This window comes from Vitis vinifera, chromosome 7 (genome assembly GCF_030704535.1).
Source record: "Vitis vinifera cultivar Pinot Noir 40024 chromosome 7, ASM3070453v1".
Lineage (NCBI taxonomy): Eukaryota > Viridiplantae > Streptophyta > Magnoliopsida > Vitales > Vitaceae > Vitis > Vitis vinifera.
In genome coordinates, this window is record NC_081811.1 from 6,631,100 (window position 1) to 6,656,687 (window position 25,588).

At 35.0% G+C, this 25,588-nt stretch overlaps 4 protein-coding genes across 4 annotated transcripts; 1 reads left to right on the forward strand and 3 right to left on the reverse strand.

The window, feature by feature from the left end:
- Positions 1-746: 746 nt before the first annotated feature.
- LOC100258408 (mitochondrial import inner membrane translocase subunit TIM44-2) lies at positions 747-13,307 on the reverse strand. The gene is made up of 14 exons (XM_002278492.5): positions 12,925-13,307; positions 12,694-12,800; positions 11,497-11,580; positions 11,286-11,361; positions 7,016-7,060; positions 6,492-6,911; positions 6,325-6,393; positions 4,095-4,159; positions 3,917-3,985; positions 3,747-3,819; positions 3,493-3,597; positions 2,144-2,215; positions 2,005-2,067; positions 747-1,059 (listed from the first exon to the last, which is right to left on the reverse strand). The coding sequence occupies exons 1-14, from the start codon at positions 13,000-13,002 to the stop codon at positions 928-930; spliced, it is 1,458 nt and encodes a 485-aa protein (XP_002278528.1). The 5' UTR covers positions 13,003-13,307; the 3' UTR covers positions 747-927.
- Positions 13,308-15,912: 2,605 nt separating this feature from the next.
- LOC100263547 (uncharacterized) lies at positions 15,913-16,900 on the reverse strand. Its single transcript, XM_002278421.4, has 2 exons — positions 16,606-16,900; positions 15,913-16,492 (listed from the first exon to the last, which is right to left on the reverse strand). Exons 1-2 carry the CDS (start codon positions 16,740-16,742, stop codon positions 16,168-16,170), a joined length of 462 nt encoding a protein of 153 aa, XP_002278457.1. The 5' UTR covers positions 16,743-16,900; the 3' UTR covers positions 15,913-16,167.
- A 1,595-nt stretch (positions 16,901-18,495) lies between these two features.
- Positions 18,496-20,535, forward strand: LOC100253171 (11S globulin seed storage protein Jug r 4). Its single transcript, XM_010654067.3, has 4 exons — positions 18,496-18,834; positions 18,920-19,206; positions 19,300-19,806; positions 19,915-20,535. The coding sequence occupies exons 1-4, from the start codon at positions 18,543-18,545 to the stop codon at positions 20,296-20,298; spliced, it is 1,470 nt and encodes a 489-aa protein (XP_010652369.1). The 5' UTR covers positions 18,496-18,542; the 3' UTR covers positions 20,299-20,535.
- Positions 20,536-22,534: 1,999 nt separating this feature from the next.
- Positions 22,535-24,603, reverse strand: LOC100241281 (prunin 1 Pru du 6.0101). The gene is made up of 4 exons (XM_002278310.5): positions 24,208-24,603; positions 23,783-24,099; positions 23,179-23,694; positions 22,535-23,084 (listed from the first exon to the last, which is right to left on the reverse strand). Exons 1-4 carry the CDS (start codon positions 24,494-24,496, stop codon positions 22,704-22,706), a joined length of 1,503 nt encoding a protein of 500 aa, XP_002278346.1. The 5' UTR covers positions 24,497-24,603; the 3' UTR covers positions 22,535-22,703.
- Between the last annotated feature and the right edge of the window lie 985 nt (positions 24,604-25,588).

The window sequence follows — 25,588 nt, forward strand, 5'->3', positions numbered from 1 at the left end:
TATTCTTGACACATAGGTAGATAAAATAAATTCGAATGTGAAAGGCAGAAACATCCTTATTTTCTGAGTGGCTAGATGGTTTCCATTGGATTTTTAGTGGGCTAGGTTGGCTTTATCAAATGCAACCCAGGCTGAATGTGGGTAGAATAGGACAGGACCCTTTTGGGAGGGGTAAAAGATGCCAATCCAATATAATAGAGCCAACTAGCCAGGGCATAGTGCTAATAGCCAGGGGGTGAAAAGGTCTAATGCTATGTAACCATTCAACACAACTCGAATGAGTGAATTGATTAGTCCATATTTGACTCATTTAAATTTTGATTTGAATAATTAATTAATAAAATAATAAACATATTAAATTGAGACATTGATCATATTTACTCAAACATGACCTAATTTAATCGTATTTGAATTCATATTTTTAACCCAATTATTTTTCGTGCATTTAATTTATTTAGCTAGTACCGAAGCACCAACCATCAACATGAATTGTCACCTTTACTTGTAGCATCCAGAAAAGAGGCCAATTGTCCTTGAAAACCAGGCTTGGAATTCTGCTCGCCCAATCCCTGAATAAAAAATAAAGATAAAAATATTATGCTGGATAATCACATTTTACCAACTGATGAATTTTATGTACAATCCTGAACCAACTTTACCACTAGGCTAAACTATCTATATGATTATGTTCCTTGTTAAATTTTTCAGTGACTGCTGTTCTCTTTGGTAGCACAAGTTCGTCCATATTCAGGCAACAAGTAAATATACCTTTCTCTTGAATTAATGAATTTGCAAGACTCATGTTCTTTATTTTTAACAAAATAATGAGGAAATAGCTCATTAGAATTTCCCCTGGCAGTGAAATAACAAAACCCAGAGAAAATGAATCGGTACAACATCCATTTGCAAGATGGGAATATAAAAGAGCTAGATGAGGGCTTGGACACCAAGCTGTTGCATTTCTCTTAGCCTCCATATTGGGTAGATAGCCCCTTCCCCAAGTTCCTCTGCATCCACTTGTTGCATGGCCCATGCATAGTACACAGTGTGGATTGTATCCTGATTAAACAATAAATATAATCTAACGTTAGCAACCCAATTGTTATTGCCAATGATAGGATTAATAATATAATATCCAAAAGAAATGTAAATACTTTCAGGAATCAGCAATAACTAGCAAGCATACTATCATATTAAGCAAGCTGAGCTAGTTTGCTATAGATTATGGTAGATTGGAGCCCTAAAGGAATTCGTTCCTCTTTCTAATGGCTAATAATGGTGTCGGATTGCCATCACCCTTCCAACAAACCATGGACACATAATACCAACTTCAAGTAATGGCATGATAAAATTGAACATTTAGAAAAGAAACCAAAGATTCAAAAAGAGACTACCAAATTCAACCTGTCATTGGTAAAAATTGTATTTACAGGAAGGAAGCAAAGAGTGTGCGTATAGTCAAAATAAATGCAAAGTAAAATTTTTATACACTTAGGACTTGTTTGGATCTTGGAAAGTTCAAGAGGTTGTGAGGGAAAGAGAATGGAGCTGAAAAAATACAAGAAAAAAAAGATGTCAAGGAAAATGAAATTTAGGTCTCAACTCAATTTTTCTCATATAATTCTCCAAATTTATCTCTCATCTTTCATCTTCAATATAAAGAATGGAGGATATTTTATTTTCCTTCTTATTTTCCATGTAAACCACACGAGATTTTAAATTCCTTCCTCCTTTTTTTCTTTCACTACTTTCCATGATCCAACAGTGTTAAAAAGGGGAAGAAAAGCAACAAGCAAAAGGGCTGTACCAGGCTTCAATTTTTTGTGCTACTATTCAACAAGAATTGTGAATTAAATACCAAATTGACAGTACATAAGCAACAGATGAAGAATCCATGGATATTACTTATGTCTATGAGTTGCACATGTTGCCTATCAAAAAAAGAAAAAAAATGTTTGTGTTGCACATGTGAAGTATATGATGCATAAAAGAGACAGCATTCACCTTGCCCCCTTCTTTTATGGAGCCATCTGCACTGCGTACACAGTACACCTGCTGTGTTTGGAACTGCAATGATTCCCAAGGAGGACCATTAATATATTGCTTCCACCAGAAAAGTTTAAAAGGCCAAAGAAATGCCTACCGCGACAATAATTATGGGACTGGTTCCCATCATTTTGGTTTCTCTTACTTCCACATCAGATATATGTAGAATCTGCACCAAGGAGAAGATCGACAATTATTAACATCATCACTTCATATCTAAACTATTATTTGTGGTGCTATTTGAAAGCCTAGCATCTATAACCTGATTTCTTTCGGTTAATTAAAAGCATAAGGCATCACACAGATTTTTCTACCAACTCTGTAAAACAAACCATTCCCATACACCATTGTAGATATAATGCTTTAATTGAATTATTTTTAGCATCAAGTGATGGGTTCCGATGATGACAGGACTTCATTGATCACTTCATGACACTAGAAAAGGGTCACAGGTGAGGAGCTGAACCAAAGAAATGCTGCAAACTTTCAGTGAAAAGTAAGCTGAGGTGAGCACTCAAAAAATCATGCAAGCACCAAGCTTAATCCTGCCACAACAATCACTGTCTAGGCTTTAAACAATAGTCCGAGTGGTTAGGCACACCTAGGAGCTTCCTTTGATAACATAAATTGTTTGAAAATGAGCTTCCAATACATGAATTATTCAAATTCATTTGATAAAAATGCAGTCTGAAGTTGTTCCCTTTTTTTCTTTTAATGTGATGGTGGAGCAGGAGGGAAGGAGTGGCTTTGTCCTCTGTTTTCCCTAGAAGAAACTAAAGTTATGTTTGGTTCCTGGAAACCAGGAAAGGGAAAATGATTTTTTTCAGTTTGGATACCATGGAAAAAGGAGGAGAAAAATGCGAAGGAAAAGAAAGGGAGTAATTTGATGAGATTTTCCTCCCCATTTTCCTTCAAAAGAAATGGGGAAAGTTTGGTTAAAATGTATTCCTCATGAATTTAATTTTCTTTCCCTCAACTTTTATATGAACAACCAAACAAAAAAAATTATAATTTTTCCTTATCCTTTTTTCCTTCTCTTCTTCCTTTTGTACTTTCTTTCCCTCAAACTTTCTAGAAATCGAACATAGTCTAAGAATTCAATTAAGATCAAGGTATGTTTCTCTCTCCTCACAGGTGTATCACTATATCTAGGGACATGGTAACCAACCAATTTCTAGATAGGGCACAAAAGGGGGGGGAAACAAACAAACATAACAAAACAAGGTAAAAATCTCAAGGTTTGAGGGCTGGAGTTAAAAATCACTTGCATATTGACTAGTTTACTCACTGATTGTTCTAATACATCTATTATAAGTAAAACATATACATAAAAATAGAAATGCACTCATATCAAAGCTGCCACCAAATGAACACCATATCATTAGTAGAAGCATCTTGGTTACCATCCTATCGGGTGCATGAAATTAAGAATCTGAAGCTCCTTACCTTGTTATCAAAAATGATACCCATGGTTTGATAGGCACCGTGTTCAGCTTTACATCGCTCAATAACTTCTGGGCTACAATACTTCTTCAAAGTTTCTGCATCTCCCTGCATATGATAAAGCATTTGTTATTTGATGGAGAAAGAAAAAAAAATAATTAAAAAAAAATGCCCAGAAGAAGAAATAAAGAAAGAAAAACATTTAAAGCCAAATTAGAAAAATCATTGATGCACTCCAGAATAAGCTCAGCACCTACCTTAATGTAAGCATTAAGGACTGGCCGGATCACCTCCTGAACCTCTGACACGAAGTCTGGTAAGGAAAAAGATCTAAGCAATACAAATTCCATACAATATTAAAAAAGTTAGAAGGTGACTAAAAATATTATAAATTCTAGAACAAAAAACAGAGGACATATCATCATACGGATCTCGACGACGTATTTCTTTGAATGACATTGCAGCAGCTGTTTCTCCAAAGACACTTTCATTGAGACTGTCATAGAGAAATTCCAGCACCCATAAAATAATATTAACAGCTAGTAAGCCTAAATATAAAAATGACATGCAGAAAAATAGAAACTAAATAAAGACAGATAGCATACTCCTGAATTTTGTGCACAACAGGGTTATCACTGGTCTCCCATCTTTCACGCACATCTTCTGCCAACTACAATGCCAACCCAAACAATAATTGAAACTTAATTTTAACAAGGAAACACATGTGTAATCAATCAACAAATTGCTAATCACACAATTATCTGTTACCAATAAAAAAGATATAAAACATTCAATAATAATAAAAAAATTAAATTTAGAAAAAACTTAGCTCAAATTTGATGTCATATGAATAAATTCCTCCCAAAGAAAAGGATATCTAATTTGAAATGGTGCCCTTAAAAATGGGAATTATTTTTGAAAATTATGAAAACCCACATCACATGAAGACATTTGGAATTTAGAAAACATCAACATAAAAATGAAAAATTAAATTAAATTAAAATTTTTAAAAAGAAATAAAACTCAAGAATAGTAAATGATACCTCAGGGGTTTGCCACTTCTATCTTTTTTGTTTTAAAAAATCAACTTATTTATAGATTAATGACAATTTCCAAATAAACTGTAAAAAGAAGCATGAACAAGCAATGATGACTTGTTAAAAATTGCTATAATGGAGAAATAAGGGAATTATTAACACATTAACTGCTGAGACCATAATGCTAAGCACATAACAGTAATCAAGACTGCATTTCAGATTTTTTTTTATGAGCGAGATCAGAAAGCATATATACATAAAAACAAGAGAAGCCAAAACAGCGTCCCAAAGTGTACAGGAGGCATACTCCGGCCGCCCAAAGGATCACCCAAGAGGGAGAGGGAGAGAAACAAAAAACATCACCTGCCCTCACTTAGACTGCATTTCAGAATTTACAACTTTCCAGTTGCAGAAGTTATAAGAAAGTCATATACTAGTGAAGAGGATTTCAGAATATCACCATGTATAGATTTATTTCTCTGAAGAGAATTGCATTCAAAATTTTTTCTTTTTTCCTTTTTAGCTGCCTTTATCGGTTAAATAGGGAATAAGAAATTCATATATAAACAATCGAAAAACAATCAATAAACAAATAAATATGAACACAATTTAACAGCATTCTTGCAATTTGAAGATGCATTACAACATGATCTTTTTTGTTTTTTTTTTTTTTTTTTTTCCTTTTGTTTTGATAGACAAGCATCATCTAGTAATGATCTGCATCCAGAGAGTTATCTAACCATTTCTATTGAAAGCATATATCAAAACTCACACTTAATACCAAATGCCATGTTCCAAATGATTTTGGATTCACCAGATTGACATAATAAATATTTATGAATGTGGATTAACCATAGGTCAGCCTCTTGTCCTATTTGATTTGACCACTAATCTTGTTTTGAGTCAGACCAAATTGCACCTCTTAGATGGATTTAATAAAGAGAGGGAAAAAAAGAAAAAAAAATCATTTAATAAAAGACTCGGACCTTTTATGTAGAGAAGGGCCTTTTGGCCCAAAGTTTACTTTGAACTTAGGAAAAAGGGAGACAAAGCTTGCTTTGGAGATAGAAAAGACCATTAAAAGGGACGAGAGAAAAGAAAAGATGACAATGAGCATAAGGCAGTGGAGAAACTGCAGTGAGGTTTAACAGATCCTAAAGCCCTACTCAGCTGCCATGCTTGTGTTTGCATTTTTTTTTTTTGATGGTGCTTCATATGCTCCCTGTGTACATGGGTGGCACCCTCACTTTTTTGTTAGGCACTCTTCAATATATCTATATTTCTATATCAAAAGAAGAAAGCTAAAACTAAAAATAAAACTATGATAACCTCATGTGTCCACTAGCACCTGCACACAGAGAAAGAGCACCTAGGAATTCCCTTCAAGCTGTCAATGGCTTCTCTTCCTCCTTTTATAGGTTCTAATTGACCAATCTCACTGGCTCCCCATTTTAATTCGATTCACTTATTTTCTAAGACAATCCCTGTTTCTACATTTGTTTTTACTGATCTGCTTCATTTACCAACACAACCTGTAAGGTCACATTGATTTTACACTTCAAAGGGGCATTGTCACCTCGAGTCATTTGCAAGGAATTTGGGCAATTCAAGGGATATAAAAAAAAATACCAAGAGACAAATAACTAAGGAAAACTGTGTCTCAGTCCGTTAATTTGTGGGTCTGCCATGTCAAACACTTCTTGTACTAATGTCCAAAAACCATAACCATCTGATAGAACTCAAAAAGGAAAACCAATGATAAATTTATGTGAAGTGAAGTGAAGTGAACAGTTTGTACCTCCTGACCCTTGGTCACAACAGGTTCACTTAATCCACTGATACGCTTGAATACAGGATGACCTTGCATCTAAAAAAAACCCAGTCAAGGGAGAGAAAAGAAAGTAATAAGAAAAGAACTAAGATTTTTACAGTTTTCCATGCAAGTTGGAGCCAAGGATAACTTGCCTTATCTTTGAGTGCCTCCCATTTTTTACTCCATCGAGATTGCTTTGAGGGTACAATAACGATGTCTGTTTTTGTACTTCTTTCACCTGGTGATGCAGAAGAAGCTGCACGTTGCATTTGCTTTCTCTTACTTGGATTACTGCTCAACTCATCCTTTACAATGCCGTACCCCTTCTTGGCTAAATCAAGAACTTTTGCTTCCTTCAATTTCTCAAAGGCTAGAGAAACTTTAGGAGATACAGTGGAGACACTTGACTTAAATTTTCCAAATAATGTTTCTGCAGTATCACTAGGCCCAGACTTATGGTGTTTTTCTTCACCAGATGAACTACTTCCCTTGTTTACATCAGCTTCAGATTTAGCTGAAGTACCAGCAGATTCTGAAAATTCTTGCTTCCCCTTCCCAAAAGTCTCTTTGACCTAAGTAGTAAAACCCAACATAAAATAAGTACCATGCTATTATTAATTAAGAAAATACAACAGTAGAAAACCTATAAGCTGACAATATAAATAATAGTGCTCACATCCTCAGTGGCCGCTGAAATCTTCTCCTTCACATTGGCAGAAACCTGCATATCACATAATGGCCAAATAAATTAAAATAATTAACATGGTTGGACTAGAGCAGTTTCTTTTATTAGTAAGCATGGAAAAGGTATGTACAGTTACTAAGATGAGTTCTAATAAGGAAAAGCAAGAATGATATATAAGTTAGAGATTAATGAAGAATAGTGTAGAATGAAGGCCTTGAGAAAAAGTCACATCTGTGAAAAGGTCAACCATTTGCTTGGATAAGACCTTCTCAGTTCTTAATAAAGCTTTGTTTCACAAATGGTGTTGGATATTTTTCTTCAGAAAGGGAGCCTCTATGGAGGGGGCACATCATTGGGGAGTTTAGAGAAGAATTGGGTGGTGGTTGTTCTTGTGGAGGAATGGAGGGGTTTGGGGTCAGGTTGTAGAAGGCTAAAAGGAGAGGATGCAAAGATCTTAAGAATGAAACGAGTTTGGTTGAGGGGGATGGCAGGAAAGTTAAGGCTTCACAGGAAATTTGATGTGAGAATATGCCTCTAAGAACCTCTCTCCCCTCTTTGTCCTCTTCCCCCCTCTTTGTTTTCCATTGTTGATTCTAAAGATGATTGGGTTGTAGATGTGGAAGGACTCAAGTAGGATAGGGTAGCCACTGGATCTATTCTTGGGGGTACCCTCCAAAAAAAAAAAAAAAAAGGAAAGTGTGTTCCTCTCTATAAGAAGGGTGTGTTCTGAGGTGTGAAGTACAAGAGAAGGGACGTCATAATTGGGTTAAATAAGCACCTTTCTTTTTCTTTTTTTTTAATATTTTATAGTTCCATGATTGGGAGTAGTAAAGGGTCACGGTTTTTCTTAAAAAGCTTCAGGAGAGAGTAGGTATGAGAATGGTTAGTATAGGCTGGTTTGGAAAGATTCTAAAGAAGGAAGATTTTGCTTCAAAGCCTTTTACTCGAGGGAGACAGGATTTTCCCTGTGAAGCAAGTATGAAACTCCAGGATCCCACAAAAGTAGAGCTCTTTGCATTGGGAAGTTGTGTGGGGGAGAATCTTGACTTTACATCAGTTAAAAAGAAGAGGATGAACTGCGGTGAAAAGTTGCATCTTTGCAAGGTGCAATAAAATTAGTCAACCATCTCAATAGAAGTGACTTTGGATCATTTAAAAAAAACAAGCATGGATTCTGGTGAACAATTGTTTTATGTGTAAATGAGTAAAAGAATCAACTAACCATCTACTCATGCATTGTGGGAAAGCTAGGGGGTTGGAGAATCTTTTATTCTCTCTTTGTGATATTTCTTAGATGCTCCCTCGTTTGGTGAAAAGTTGTTATTGGGATGGCATGAGGGTTTTGTGGTGAAGAAGCATAGTAGAGCAGGGACAACAACTCCTTTGTGCCTTTTCTAGACAATTTGAGAGAATGAAAATAGAAGATATTTTGGAGAAGTGGAATGGATTTTTATTTATAAGAATTTAGAGAAGTGGAATGGATAGAACTATCACTGAAAATTTCCCTTATGTGCACCTTTTTCATTGGCCTTATCAACCTCCTCATGCTGATCATTGTACTGTTGCAGATTTTATTGATTGTAAATAATAGTTTGACGTCAAGTACATGTTTTTTTTTTTTTTGGGAGGGGGTTGGGGTTGAGGGGGCCTCCTCTCCAACTATCGATGCCCTTTGTAACATCCCACCCCACCCCCTCCCCCCCACCCACAACTCTTTTGTTAGGAGCATTTTATCATTCTTTGCCTATCAGAAGATATATAAAAGAAATAAAAACTAAATTAAAATAAAACAAGAGAGAGAGGGGGGGAAAAAGATGAAGAAGAATCAACTAACCACATTTTCTTACACTGGGAAAAAGCCAAGAACTTTGTGGCAACTGTTATTCTCTTTGTTTGGAGTAATGTAGGTGTTAGTCTCTTTGATAAAAGAAACTTTATTGAGTTGGCAATGAGGTTTTGTGGGAAGAATTATCAGTAAGCATAGAGGTCTGTCTCATTGTGCTTATTTTAAGACTATGAAATTAGAGGAATCATAGATTGTTTGCAAACTGGAGCATTCAGACCCTGCACTTAAAAATTCATTCCTTCCTACCTTTCCTTTTTCAGTCTAGAAAATTCTTGAATGAGTCCCCTTTGCCATTTTTAAACTTTATTGAATAGTTGGGCTCTAGTTAAAGTGAGGTGCATTTGTTTTTTCCTTCCTTTTTGTTGATTGTTTGGCTACCATTGTGTACCACATATGTAATTTGGTTGCACTTTTTGTTAGATGTTTTTAATATAACTTTTGTTTGCCTTTTGAAAAAGAGTATCATCTTCAAAGGCTAAATCAAAAGGTGCCTATCAAACAAACACATGCACACACACCTTACTTACCAGCTACAATGAAACAAGAATGCCAATGTCATTAAATGCAAATTCTCATCCACAAAGTGGGAAGAAGCTAGAATGTGTTGGTTAAATTTTACTCTGAGGTTAAAATCCAAAAAACATTGGTCACCCACATACACAGAGACACCCACCCATCTTTTGTTGTCCCAAGAACTTTGTTTGGTGCACTCAGGTCTAGGCTGGGTTGCTAAGGCTTGGGAGGAAGACGAAGTTGGGGGTAGCTAGGGGCTTCATTTTAACAGACACCTTAATGATTGGGAGGTGGGAGAAGTAGAAAGCTTATTAAGCAAGCTTCATCCTTTGACCATTAGAAGAGGTGTAGATGACTTGCTCCAGTGGAAAGAGAACAAGAATGGGACCTTTTCTGTCAAGTCTTTTTATAGCTTACTCTCAAGGGGCACAAAGCCCCCATTCCCGGCTAGAACTGTTTGGACGTCTTGGGTTCCAATTAGGGCTAGCTTCTTTGGGTGGGAAGCAGCTTGGAGCAAGCTGCTCACCACTGACCGCCTGAAGAGATTTGGTTGGAGCATCCCCAACAGATTTTTTTGTGCAAATATGAGGAGGAAACCACAAATCACCTTCTTCTGTTTTGCGAGAAAGCCAGAATGTTATGGCTTCTGATCTTCTCTCTTTTTGGGGTGCAATGGGTGATGCACTCCTCTGTGAAAAGAAACCTCCTAGGTTGGCATGGATCTTTTGTGGGCAAGAAAAGGGAGAAAGCTTAGAGAGCTGTCCCCCTCTGCCTGATGTGGACCATCTGAAAAGAAAAGAATAGGAGGGTCTTCGATGATATTGAGAGGAACGTTCAAGATATTAAATCCATTTTTTTGTACACTTTTGTGAATTAGGCTAGGGTGTATATAGAGGAACACACTTTGTCTTTGATAAATTTCGTAGACTAGCTAGCCACCAAGTAAGGGTCAGGCTTGTTTGTCCCTTTGCTTTTTGCTTCTTTGGATTTGGTATACTCCGTGTATACCCTTTCTCTAGCCTATTGGCTCTTAATGAATTTACTTTACCTATCAAAAAAAAAAACATACAACCTGGGCCCAAGTTACTGAAACCCACCAAAATATCATATTTTTATACAATGTACTGAATGTTTAATATTTTTAATTGGTAGTGCATTTTGGACAACAAGAATTAAAGATGAACCAAACTGAACCATATTAGCCCAAGCCCCAGTCAGCCAATTTACTAACAACTGAATCAAGGTATGCACATGTAAGGGGAGATATTAAGGCCTCTAGGTGCATGAGATACAAGTAATTAAAATTATTTAATTTGAAAGAACAGAAAAAAAAATCCATACACAAGTGATACTCATGCAAGAATATGCTCTTAATCACAAGAAGGGAATGGCTCTGTAGATAGAGTTAAATAGCTAAAAAGGATTCATGTAGCAGACAAAAATATTTGCTATTACCAATTGTTGAGAAACTTGAGTGGAGTTGAATTACAGCTGTGCATAACCATAATAATCACAATGGAAAAGTAAAATATGAAACGCATACAAAGAAGTGAAACCAGTGGCATCAAACCTTTTCAAGCATCAAAGGTAAGCCAGAAAATCCATAAAATAAAACAAATCCATAAACTGAGTTATAAAGCCCCAGACAAATTAACATGGTAAAAGCAGCAATATTGTAGACATAGAGGAAACAGGGAGTTATTATGCCTCGTTTCAAGATGAAAATACTCATCACAGAAACAAGAGCATCCCGAGGAACCAAAAAAATGTGTAGCAGAACATCTCAAAGAAAACATAACAACATGCATTATACTTCACAAGAATGAGTTGCTATCTGTAAGCATGGGCCAAGATAGTGTCATTAGGATCAGTGCAGCACATGAAGAGAGATTCAAATCAAACCTTCTTTGCTGTAGCTTCAGCCTCCGTCCACACGCCATCCACATGCTTGTACAGCTGCTCTGTTGTCTGCTTCGTTCTGCATTCGCCAGTACCAGCTCAGGGCCTCCATTGAAGTGCCTTCCCAGCCTTGACATACAACAGTATGTCTCAGCCTATCAACTAATAAAGCAAAATTTACGTAAGATACAAAGTTACTGCGTTACAGAATTACCTAACTTTCAGCTCTTCTTTCACCCCTTTGAGCTCCTCTGCTTTCTCCTTCAGCTCCTTGACTGTCTGTTGAAATTCCGAATTTCTGCCACCAAGTGACAGGAAAGTAAAGATGACTTATGAAATGATTATCCTTGTATTAAAAACTAAAATCAAACTTGCAAAAATAGAGCAGTCTATTTGGTTGCAAAGAAAACTAACAGGTCATTTGTTAAATTTTTTTCCCCACAAAACAGTGGGAGAAGAGAAGATTTGTAAACAAGTCAAATTTTACAATTTAGCAGAAGGTCTAAAAGTTTTGCAATAACCACAATTTCTTCCTTCACATTGTTGCATAATAAGACAGAAGAAACACAATGGGAGTTCCCTTCTCTTGCCTTACTTCCCCTTTTTATTTTCTGTTGCACTGCACTTCTAGATAATTAGCCAAATAGAGTGTAAATAAAAAGAAAAGAAATGCAATTCTGAATATTGTATTTAATACTGTTGTGTTCTAAAATAACTAACAAAAGTAACAAAGCATAAGAGGGGGAAAAAAGCTATGGAAACCCAATTGAACAAAGCTAAAGGAATGATAGCAGCAATTTACAAAAAGAGAAAAAAAAAACCCAATTACTTCCACTTTTGTGAAATTGGGGGACCCAACCATACAAGTTAATCATATTTCAAATTGACATTTAGAGTCAACAAAACATTTCATCTTAATTTAGAATTCATTATAAGACAAAGAGAGAGGGGCTCCTTCTAACAAATTTAGTGCTCAATACAATGCATTTGACAATGTGTTATAGTAATCTTTCAAATTTTCATCTTCACTGGAAAGTATGAATGAAAGATTCAACAAAACTCTGCTCACTTATCGCATAAAACTGAAGCACTTCACATCTTAATTCCAACTATATCTTAAATCGGCAGCAGTTGAACTGAAAATTGAGCACTAAAGAATTTCCTTGCAAGGTTTTCAGCTTTATTAAACAATTGTTGATTTGACGATCACCCCAGCTAAGCCAAACCTCAGTTATCAAACAATAAAAAGGTACAATATTCCTATATTTCCTCAGCAACCAAACAGACCTTCATCGAATATTATCTTATAGAAGAATATTGCCACACAACCAACAAATAAAAAACCGAAATAAAATCAAACAAACTACAATATCCAGATACAAAATACATATGCATACATAAACATAAATACCTGTTAACTTCGCCTTTTATTTTATTGGAGAACTCATTGAAGACACTGAATCCACGATAACCAGAACATCCATTTGGAGATATCAATCGTAGCCTTGCACTTGAAGCCTATAAAAAGCATCGCAACCCCCAAAAAAACAGAAAAACAAAAACAGAACCAGAAAACATCAGAGTCCAATCTTTGCACAATGAAAACAATACAAGCATTAAACTTAGGATTTTGAGGACGAACCTGTTGAGAAGAGAGTAGATGGAGAAGAAGGGGCTGTTTGGAGAGGTATAGATCTCGAACCAGCTTTCTGCTACCCATCAAAGGATGATTTTCTTGAGAAAATTCAGATTTTTCTCAAGGAAGAGGGAGCAGCGTTGTGACTTGTGAGAGAAAACCTAACGTACCTGAAGGGCGTGTTAGGGTATGTTTGGGAACCTGGATAAAATAGGTATAGAAACAGGATTAGAATTTAGAAATAGCTTTTTTCTCAAGAAAAGAAGATACTCGCGAAAGATTTGAAGGAAAACCCAAACACTGCTTTTTGCGAAGGATCAGAAAGCGTAATGACCTATTCCTGGTGGGAATACGCTACATCTGTAGCCAAACAATCGGCTAGGGTTTCCGACTTTGACCTTTCACATTCATTTTGTTTTACAATTAAAAAAATATACGGGCCATTTTAGTACTTTCATTCAAAAATACTTTAAATAATCCACGTTTAAAAAAATCACTTTTTTCTCTTTTAAATATTCATGATGAGATTTTTGTTTGTAAATTTTTTTATTTAATAAAAGTGAGATTAAATTTATCTTTTATAAGTGTATTTTACAAATATTGTTATTGAGAAAATAAAGATATTTTAATATTTTTAAAAATTTTAATTTAAATTCTAAATTTTATTTTTATAAAATGTATTTAAATTATATATCTTAAATAAAACTTTACTTTTTCTTAAATATTTAGCTAAATTACATAGACTTCCTTTTAGGTAAAAGTAACAATTTTGGCACGTGTGAAAATTATTAGTTTAACTCATATAAATTTATTAATTTTATATATTTAAAAATCATAAAAATAAAAAATATATTTAAATTATAAATATGATATGGTTTAAAAATTAAATAACTAAAAAAATATTTCCTTAAAAAGATTAAAAATATTTTGTAATAAAAACATTAAATGAAATAATAAATAAAGATAAAATAAAATTTTAAGTTATTTTATAAATTCCTAAACTTATTAAATTAAGATTTTTTAAAAATTAAAATAAATTTTGAAAGTTAAAGTACCAAAATCCCATGAGTGATTTGATTTTCATAACATTAAATATTAAAAACTACATCACATAAGAGATTTGGACCCTTTTGACAACTGTTTTTAGAATAATTTTTTGCTCTCCATAACAAAAAAAAAACATAGGAAGCATGTTTAATAATAAAAACCTACTTTCTATTTTATATTCTTAAGAACAAAAAATAAAATATTTTCATAGAATATTTTTTAGTTGTTGTTTTTTGTTATTTTCACTTCTTTTTTTTTAGGGTTGTTTTAAGAAATGATTATATAAATATTTAAAATGATTAAAAACAAAATACTATATATAAAAATTATTTTTAAAACATATTTAAAAATATTAAAAACATGTTAAAAATATTTTAAATTTTCATACAAACTTTTTTTTTATAAAAATCAAAAAACAATTTTTAAAAACTACTTTTTAAAATTGTTTTTGAAAACAATTACCAAACAAGGTTTTGATCTTCTTACATGTATTTTGTTTTTTGTTTTTTTTTTTTACTCTCATTTTCTTTTTATTCTGTTGATATCATCCAATGGTTTTCTTTTCTTATTTTAATCTTTTTTCATGGTAGATTATTTTCAAATAAATTATTTTAAATAGAGATGCAAATATATAAAAAAGAAAAGATATATTCTTATATAGAATAAAAGAAGGAAAAAATTAATATAAACATTATAATAATTAATATATTCTTTTAATACTTTTATCAAAATAAATAATTATCCTTTCTTGAGTAAATTCTAAATTGTAATCTCATTTTTAATGTTTTAGTTATAATTTAATCTCTACTTTTATATCATTTATATTATTTTTACATTACTTTTATTTGTATTAGGCTACAACTCAAGCGATATAGTTGAATTGATGACTAACTTAAACTCAATTCAAATTCAATTAAATTGAAGTACTCAACTCAACTTTATTTTTCTAAACTCAAGTTGAACTCAAATTACTTGAGTTAAACTTGGGTTAGTTGAGTTAAATTTGAATTGATTGAGTTAAACTAGAGTTAAGTTAATTGGATTGATTATGTTGCAAGATTAAAAAATCATTTAATTTTTTAAAAACTTTTTTTATATATATATATTTATACCGAAATTCAAATAACAAATAATACAAAATTTCAAGATTACAACAAAAAAGTAAAAATAAGTTTATATATATTTTTTAAAAAATTAAAAAGTATATAATATAATTATAATTTGATTTTTTTTCTTTAAAATCTAAAAAGAAAATGAATATTATTATAGAGGATAATAAATATTATAAAAATATTAAATGAGTTAGACTCGGGTTGTCTAAACCTTGACCCAAGCCCAACACAAATTGAGTTTGGATGAGACTTAATCCAAGTTCAACTTCAAATATAGAAAATATTTGTCTAAACCCATCCAAATGTCAAATTGAGTTCAAGTTGGGTTGGGCTAATTCGTAGAAATTGCATCCCTAATTTGTGAAAACAAAAAATGTTTTGATAATTAATAATTTTTCTTTAATTATATAACAAATTTCAATTTTAAGATAATTTAGATTTTATGATAGATTTATTATATTTGATTGTGTGGAGACGTTAACTAATAAAAAATGGTTGATGATTTAATTTTTTAAATAAATTAGACTCTTAATTATATTTATGGTCAAAGTAAAGTCAAAATAGTTGAACAAATATTTCTTTTTCATATTTTTACAATCCAAAAAGAGGGGATTATTTCCATTTCAAATTTTTTACATATCAAAACTGAATGACTGAATTGAAATTCTTTTTTTTTTTTCAAATATTATTAATTGAATTATTTTTCAAATATTTTCATAATATTCAATAGTTTAATCTTACATATACCCTGTATATAGTTTTGTGCAAAATGAAACCTCTTAATAGTGAGGTTAACTTCAAGTAGAATTACTTGGAAAGAGAAAGCCACATCAAGTTAGAAAGAGAGCTTCATGGCATAAATAAGAGAAATATGAGTGAAAATGGGGGAGAGTTTTTGAGGGAGGCTAAGGTGGGGCAAAAAGGCCTAAAAGGGATGCAACCAAAACAGGAGGCTAATTGGGTAATTGAGAAATTAATCCCACACTTCATCTTCCTCCATCCGCACCAAAATCCAACCCAAGTACACCGTCACACACCACAAATACACTGTTAAACACCACAACAGAGCTTCAAACAAAAGGGGTGAAAGCTAATTACAAGCCTCATTGGCGATGGAGAAGTGTTCTGCCTGAAGAGCTGCAGCCTCCTCAGAGACCAATGCCTGTATGAGCAGAGTCTTCACTTCCCACGCTGAGTAAGGAAACCCTTTTCTCGCATATGAGTTTATCAGCGCCGCACTCGTCTGCTTCAGCAGCCCATGGAACACGTTCTCAACGCTCTCGTCTTGAGCCGTCGCTTCCAACAGAGTCATGTCCGATCTGAACCGTTCAGACGCTCTGGAACCGAAAACCTTCGCCACCGTCGATGTCTGCGGCACCATCCTCGGCCATGCCTCTTTCCTGCTGCCCCAGTACCTGTTCACGCCATTTAGTGTTTATCCACAGCGAATCTCTCCCTGGGTAACGAGAAAAATGGACAAAAAGGAGAAAAATGGAGAGCTCGATGTGGGTTTGGAGAGAGATCTTACTGGGGTGTGCACCTGCCTCTGCTTCTTGTATAGAGAAACCCAGGCCTCCATTGGGTCTGTGCTGCTGTAGCTGTAACTGCAAAGCACGAAAGGAAAAGAATGAGAACGAGTGTACTTAGTGGAGCAGAGCTTTCCATCTTCACTCTTGAACTAAGATTTCATCTTCTCTGCGGTGCTCTGCAGTTTGGGATCTGAGAATTTGAGATCTGTTGAGCTGGGTTTCGTTCAAATACCCACTCTCCGACCACTGACTAATGCCTGTTTTGTTTTATATGTATTATTTATCTTGGGTTACAGTGCCATTTTCACTGTACTTTTCAAAATGGAAGTCCTTCTGAGCAAGCAACCGTTATTCTCATTTCAAACAAAGAGAAAAGCATGATACCATTTTCACATTGATAGAGGAAGAATAAATATTTTAATTTTTATTAAAATATAAATATTTCTGTTGGGTATTTGTCTTTATTTTTAAAAATAAAAAAAAAATTTAAATTTTAAATTTTAATTATTTATTATCTTAAAAAACCTGATTAATGAAACGGATATGTTCCTCTACTCAATTTCTATAAAGGATAGGGTTGGAAAAATAATTATTGAAAATTATCATTTTGTAAACATGGTTTTATCCACTTAGCCTCAATTCTAGTTTTTGTCGATGAATCTAATTTTTTGAAATCACACTTCACACCCACCCTCACTTTCATTTATTACTTGTAGAGGTTGTGGGGAGTAGAATCAGGGATGTTCATAAATGTTATATTTGACTTTCAGAGTTGCATTTCACCATCGCCAGATTCGAAGCACTCCCAAACTGGGCCTAAGAGCGTGAAGGTCATCAATATACTTATTCAAAATATTCAGAGTTCATAAGTATGATGTAATAATAATGGGTGTCCTTGTCAAAAGTGTGAAATGGATGTTTGATATTAAGTAATGTATTCATAATGGGGTCAGTGATTCGATCGAAAACATTATCGAATCACAATTCAGTGATCTGGATAATTAAATCCATCATATCATAAATATATATTTTCATATATTATTAAAATTAAAAAATAATAAATTCTATCTAAATTTTATATAATAAATTATTGGTTGGTGCAAGTATCGAAGGTGGTCCACTAGATTGGTGTGGGTTTGGAGTTCCTAGGATACCATCGAGGGGTGGCTGCTGTTGGGAGAGCAACATCCAACTAGTGGTGTGGCTACTGACAACAATGGGCAGTTCATCAAAATGAGATTTTATACTCATCAAAATGAGATTTTATATTCATCAAAATGATGTCGTTTTGATATTGGAAAAAATAAAATAAAATTAATTGAATTGTCCATTTCGCCGGTTGGACCATCAATTTAATTGATCTAATTCCAATTCAATTTAGATCGGACCAAACCAAAATTGTGACAAACTGATGGTCGAACCGGTCGGTTGGATTTGATTTTTAAAACCATGAGAAGGTTTAATTCAATTCTTACTGTACAGTGATCGAAGAAAGGGGGAATCTTTAGAAGAGAGTAAATTCATCCATAGGCCTACACAAACTAATGGCTGAGATTTACCCACTTCATCAGTCTTGTCAACTGCCAACAGAGGACCAAGCCACTCCATCATCGATGGTATCTGTTAGGGTTGATGGCCACGATGCTAAGCTCCAAAGTACTGTGTACAAAACCCCACAAAAGGGCCACGTAAACAAACAAATTTCTATTTGTATCCTTCCGTAAGCAAAGGCCCACCCGCATGCATGCTCTTTTTGAACGGATTAGGTGTAACCAGATAGGGTTTAATAGCCATGCAAATTGAATTGTGTCTCTAGCCTGCTTCTCCAAATATCAGGTACGTGTCAAACCCTAAACCCACTTCCTCCATAATTTATATATCCCTACACTACCCAGTCCATAACACACTTCTGGGTTGCCTGATCTCTGGTTCCTCCATGGGTAAGAGTCTCTGCCTTTCACTTTGCTTTCTTGTCCTCTTCCATGGCTGTATATGCATTGCTCAGCAACAACAGGAGAGGCAGCAAAACAAATGCAGGATCTCCAGACTCAGTGCTCAGGAACCTTCCAACCGCATCCAATCAGAAGCCGGTGTAACTGAGATCTATGATCATAACAATCAGCAGTTGCAGTGCGCTGGCGTGGCTGTTGTTCGCTATATTATCAAGCCCAGAGGCTTGCTCTTGCCTTCCTACCTCAACGCTCCTCAACTCATGTACTTCATCCAAGGTGAAGCACTTAATTTAATTGCAACGAAGCAAGGTTGAGTTCTTTTGGAAAACTTAATTATCTTGTGATGTAATGTCATGTCCAGGTAGAGGGTTGCAGGGAATCATGATCTCTGGCTGTCCTGAAACGTTCCAATCATTCCAAGAATCTCAACAAGGGGTACAACAAGTAGGAGAACAGGAAGAACAACAAGGAGGCCACCAATTCAGTGGAGACCAACATCAGAAGATCCGAGAGGTCCAAGAGGGTGATGTTTTTGTAGTGTCCACCGGCGTTGGGCATTTTATCTACAACAACGGTAACAACCGGCTCATTTTAGTTTCTGTCATCGACATTAGCAATGATGCCAACCAGCTTGATTTCCAACCCAGAGTATGTAGAGAAACACTAAATAAACGTAGAATTACCAGAACATATACGTATGATCAGAGTACTAATTGATGGATTGATCTGTATTAATTCTAGAGGTTCTATCTTGCCGGGAGCCCACAAAATGAATTCCAGCAGCAACGCAGTGAGGACGCACAGCAACAAGAACAAGGACAAGAACAAGAACAAGAAGGTAGTCAGGGAGGTCCACAGGAGAGCTCTGGTAGCAACGTATTTATTGGCTTCAATGCAGAGCGTTTGGCAGAGGCATTTAATGTGGATGCCCAGCTAATAAGGAAGCTTCAGGGCCAAAATGACAGTAGGGGCAACATAGTGAGAGTGGAAGGAGGCCTGCAGGCAGTGTTTCCACAAAGGGGACAAGAGGAACAAGGATCAGAACAACAAGAAGATCGCCTACATGCTCACGGGAATGGCTTTGAAGAGATCATATGCAGCTTGAGGCTCAAACAAAATATCGGTGAACCAAGGCGAGCAGACGTCTACACCCCACTAGGTGGACGCATCGGCGGCATCACATCTTTTGATCTTCCAATCCTAAAAGGGATTGTTAAGTTGAGTGCGCGCAGAGCATTTCTTTACAAGGTGTGATATATTTCAATGGTATATACTGCTAAACTGCGGATGAAATTAGAACAATTAGCTATATGCTCTTCAAATGTTCATTCCATAAATTGGTGCTTAAAAATGCAGGGCGCTATGCTGCTACCACACTACGACATGAATGCCCACAGTATAATCTACGCAATAAGGGGCAGTGCCAAGTTCCAAATTGTCCAAAACCAAGGCCGCACTGTGTTCAATGACGTAGTCACGGCAGGTCGGGTGATCGTTGTTCCACAGAACTTCGCCCTTATGATGAAAGCAGGCGATTCTGGTTTTGAATTTGTGGCGATCAAGACCGATGAAAATGGGATGATTAATACTCTGGCAGGCGATCTTTCGCTCATCCGTGCCATGCCAGTGAAAGCCATTGCCAGCGCCTACCAGATATCTGAAGAACAGGCTAAGGAGTTGAAGTTTAACAGGATGGAGGCCAGCATAGCTCCTGGAAGATTTAGGTCAGAAAGTGCTTAATGCGTTAATGGAGTATGCATGCAAGATTGTGATATTGACTAGAGAATAACTGGCAATAATGCATAGCCATTTTGTACTACATGTCCTTTCGGCTTAGCACAAACCATTTGATTAGGATCTGTTATCACCCTGATTTCGGGTGACCCGAAACCCGACTCAAGGTAGAGTGTGCGTTATTTCAATCCATTTATATATACATCTCAATAAAAGAATCCAGAATAAGTACTCCAATACAAACCTCCTTGCAACAAATTAATGCATTAATCTTACATAAATAAACAAAAGACTGTATCCTTCAAATTAGAGCATGTTTTTGGATGGTCCCTCTCGCAACGTTGATTGTATAGGACCATTCTCTACGTCTAAAAATAAATAGGAGAATAGGATGAGCAAAAGCACATTGCTTAATAGGATGCTTTGCACCATGGGAGGTGCAATAAACGTCAATGTACTCAAAATAGAAGTACACAACGCAATCATATATTTATTTGTGCGGATTATCTATCTACCTATATATATAATTGAAACTTTAGGGAAAATAGTGAAACAAACGATGGTAGTTGCTTCGTCAAATTCATAAAAAGTACGTTTTGATGATTCATAAAGCAACTTGTAAATGTGTATAATTAATCGAAACGATTTTTCCTATTGGATTCATTGTAATTGTTACAATAGGTTGGTTTGCCTTTTATATAGTGGTGCATGTTGACTTCCTAAGTCAATTTTGGTGACGATTGCAACTTTTTAGCTAGATTCCAAATTAGGAATCACGAGTTTTGTCGGTATAGACATTCCAATGATTAGGTAGGGATTCACGAAGGTACCTCTCTGCGCATAATACCTAACGTTGTCTCATTTTGAGATATAGGATTGGAATGGATTGCTTCGTTCAAAGGGTACTGGTTGACAAATACCTATTTTTGGTATTACCAATTAAGATACATAATTTAGTATATTCTAAAATCATGTAAACTATAATTTATAAAAAATAAGCCAAAAAGCATTAAATGAACACCATATTGCATATATTGTATAAATCAAAAGAGGACACATTAAAGGTGATTGAATCAAAAGAGGATGTAAAATGTTGTAGTAGTCTAAGAACATTGAAAAAAATTGTACTATTTTTATTTTACTAAGATTTTTCTATAGGTTTTTCCCTAACAAGGTTATAATGAAACATTTTCTCCTAATATGATGGTCTAAATTCTCATGAGAGTTTGTGAATTACTATGTAATTATTACTTGTGAGGATGGTTGGGTTACTCATAGAATAATATAATATAATCCATTATCCTTAAGTCATGCTTAGTTGGATAAAATAAAATAAAAAAATAAGATATTATATCATGTCTTGTATTTGATTGATAATGGAATATGATAAGTTATCTTATTACTTAATTCGATTTTATGTTCAATTAAATATAGGATAAAATAAGTGGTAAGATATATTATTCTTTTTATTTTTATTTTTATTTTATTTTATTTATCATTTCTACATGAGATATATTGATCTCATTTTAAGATATGGAATATGCATATCCCATGTATCATAAATTTATTTATTTTTATCAATTTTTTTTTATTTAAATTAAATTTATGATTAAAAAAGAAAATTTAAAAAAAATTATAAACTAATATTAATATATAATATATAAATTATTTTTATATATTGAATAACATAATATACAAATTTTTTATTTATAAATATTAGATATTTTAATCACAAATATTGTTAAATATAAGAGAAATTTCAAATTTTAAAATAGAAAATATTGGAATGTAATATAATTTTTATTTTAAATGTATTAAAAATAAATAATTTTTATTTTATATGTATTACAAATGAAAAATAAATTAAATAAAATTATTTTTTATTTAACTATGTATATAATTGGAATGAGGTCATGAAATGAAACAAGGTGATACCCGTAGTCGCCCAAACTCTGAAGTATATATTTGGGAGAAGATAACACAAGTACTCAGAAAAACTTATCCCATTGCGATCTCTACGCTAGGGCACACTGCAAAATTTGTGCTTTCTACCAAATTCTATGCATACACACGTGGGAATTCTAATGTGAATGAAAATTTCATGTGAATTTTATCAAGTCTAATAAAAGGTGCTAATGGGCTGCCATTGGCTGCTAAAACGCCGCGTTTTGCTCTCCCTCCCTCACTGTCTCCACCTAGGAATTAGCCGAGAACACTTCCGGTGGTGTTGGATAAATTAACATTACTGCATAAGCATTATTGGTGTTATTATTATTATTATTAAAGAGCAAAAACTCAACTCTCATTGTACATCATGGGGTACAAAAAAGCCAAGTAATATGGCCTCTTATTATTTTCCAAACCTATACAACAACCTGATAAACAAACCTGATGCATTAAGCAGAGGCCCTCTACTCAGACCTAGAACTTCCCGGAGCCCCTATAGTGCTCTCCTGCCTGTTATGCTTCAGCTGCTTAGCCTCGTTATTGGACGCCTGGTAGGCGCTGGCTATGACTTGGACTGGCATAGCCCGCATCAGCGAAAGATTGCCGGCTAAAGTGTTAATCATGGCATTTTCATCAGTCTTGATCGCCACATACTCAAAGCCTGAATCCCTTGCTTTTATCAACGCAGCGAAGTTCTGTGGAATAACCAACACCTGACCCTGCTGGACTTCCTCATTGGCCACTGTCTGGCCCTGCTGTTGCACTACTTGAATCCTGGCACTGCCTCTTATAGCGTAGATTACACTATTGGCATTCACGTTGTAGTATGGTAGCACCAATGCGCCCTACACATTTAGGCACCAATATTTAAGATGAATCCCTTCTAATTTTCAGATTTATCACAATTTCATTTTGCATGTCCCTTATTCAGTATCGTACCTGATATAGACGTCCTTTATGAGCACTTAATTTAACAAGCTTTTGGAGAACTGGAAGATCATAGCCGGTGACGCTGCTCCTGTGTCCACCTCTAGGTGTGTAGACATCTGCTCTCCATGGATCACCGATGTTTTGTTTGAGCCTCAAGCTGCATATGGTCTCTTCATAGCCATTTCCGCGTGCATGGAGGTGATCTTGCTGTTGCTCTCCTCGCTCCTGTTGTCCCCTTGGTGGTAACAGTGCCTGTAGGCCTCCCTCCACTCTCACTATGTTGCCCCTCCTGTCATTTTGGCCCTGAAGCTTCCTTATGAGCTGGACATCCACGTTAAATGCCTCAGCCAACTGCTGTGCATCGAAACCACTGAAGATGTTGTCGCCGGAACTCTCTTGCCCTCTGCCCTCACTGCCGCCCCCTTCTTGCTGTTGCTGCTGGCCCTCGCTTCCTTGTTGTTGTTCTTGTTGTTGTTGCTGTTGCTGCTGAAATTCATTTTGTGGGTTGCCGGCAAGATAGAATCTCTACAATGGGCATAATTAAATCCTTCAGTTCGTATTCTGATCATTCATGTGTTTTGATATAGCTTTGTGCTAGTATTACTCTACTTACTCTGGGTTGGAAATCAAGTTGGTTGGCCTCATTGCTGACGTCGAGGACAGAAACTACAACAAGCTGTCTGTTACCATTGTTATAGATATAATGCCCAAATCCGGTGGGCACTGCAAAAGCATCACCCTCTTCGACCTCTCGGATCTTCTGATGTTGGTCTCCAAGGAATTGCTGGCCTTGTTGTCCTTGCTGGCCTTGTTGTCCCTGTTGTCCTTGCTGCCCTTCCTGTTCTCTTCCTTGTTGCCCTTCCTGAGATTCCTGGAATGATTGGAAGGTTTCAGGACAACCACTGATCAGGATTCCCTGCAAGCCTCTACCTGTAGATAACACCCCATTTCAAATAATTTACATTTCATCAAAGGAGCACACAAGCTAAGTTTTCCGATATAGCTTAAGATTATTACGTTACTAGTTAAGTGCTTTACCTTGGACGAAGTACAAGAGTTGAGGCGCATTGACGTAGGAAGGCAAAAGCAAGCCGTTGGGTTCAATAGTATAGCGAACAACAGCCACACCCGCGCACTGGAATTGCTCATTGTTATGATCAAAGACCTCGGTCACACCGGCCTCTGACTGGATCCGGTTGGAAGGTTTCTGAGCAGTGAGTCTAGAGATGCTGCACTCATTTTGCTGCCTAGACTTTTGCTGCCGAGCCGAGCAGTAATTGAAGAGAATAAGAAAGCAAAGCAAAAAGCAACAAAGACTCTTAGCCATGGTAACACTGCAGATAAGACTACTAAGCTGTTGTGGAGAAGCGGCGACTGGGAATGGTGAGTATAAATAGTAGAGAAAGTGGGTTTAGAGCTTGACACGTAGGTGATAGTTGGAAAAGCAAGCTTGAGACACTTCAATTTGCATGGCTCCTACACCCTTTTTGCTTACACCTAATCCATTCAAACAGAGCATGCAGGTGGGCCTTTTGCTTTTACAGAAGGATACAAAGAGAGATTCGTTTACATATGAGGCCATTTTGGAGGTTTTTGCATGTAGTCAGTCAGTTGATTTGGAGTTTATTATCATCACCATCTACTCTACCAGACAGCATTTATGATGCTGCAGAGATCAGGTGTATGAGGATAAGATTGATGAAGTGTGTATGTTTCATCCATTAGTTTTGTGGGGTACTCTATGGGAATATATATGGGCCAACATTCATGCTCATGAACTTCCAACTTTTCTTTTCCATCTATTGGACCATATATTAAATCCTTTCATCTGACCACAACATTTCTTTGTAAATTCTTATCCCATCTTGTCTTATTTATTTATTTTAATTATTAATTTATATATATATATATATATATATATATATATATGTTGCATAAGCCAATATATACCTTGATGCAATTAGTAATTTCCTCCCAACAACGGTTTCTTTATCCATATTTTAATGAAAAAAGAATAAGTTATTTGACAATATTTGTGTATAATTTAGGATTGATGTTACTTAAAAAAAGTTTATAGTTGAATTAAAACATAAATGAAGGTATATCAATAGTTTTTATAATTTACCCAAATATATGTAAACTTGTAAATAAATTCGATTTCAATGGAAATTTCTATTTTCCACTTTCTTTTTCCTATCTCTTTAATGAGTATATCAAAACTAACTTTTTCTAAGCCCTACTAGAGAGGTAAAAATGATTTAAAATCTATATTTTTCAAAATTCTTATATAAGAAATAAAAGGCCATATATATATATATATATTAGAAAAAAGTGACCAAGAAAATAAATGAAAAATACTAAAAAAAATTACCTTCTCAGTTTCCTTAAATAAATGTGAAAAATGTAGAAAAAATGCATT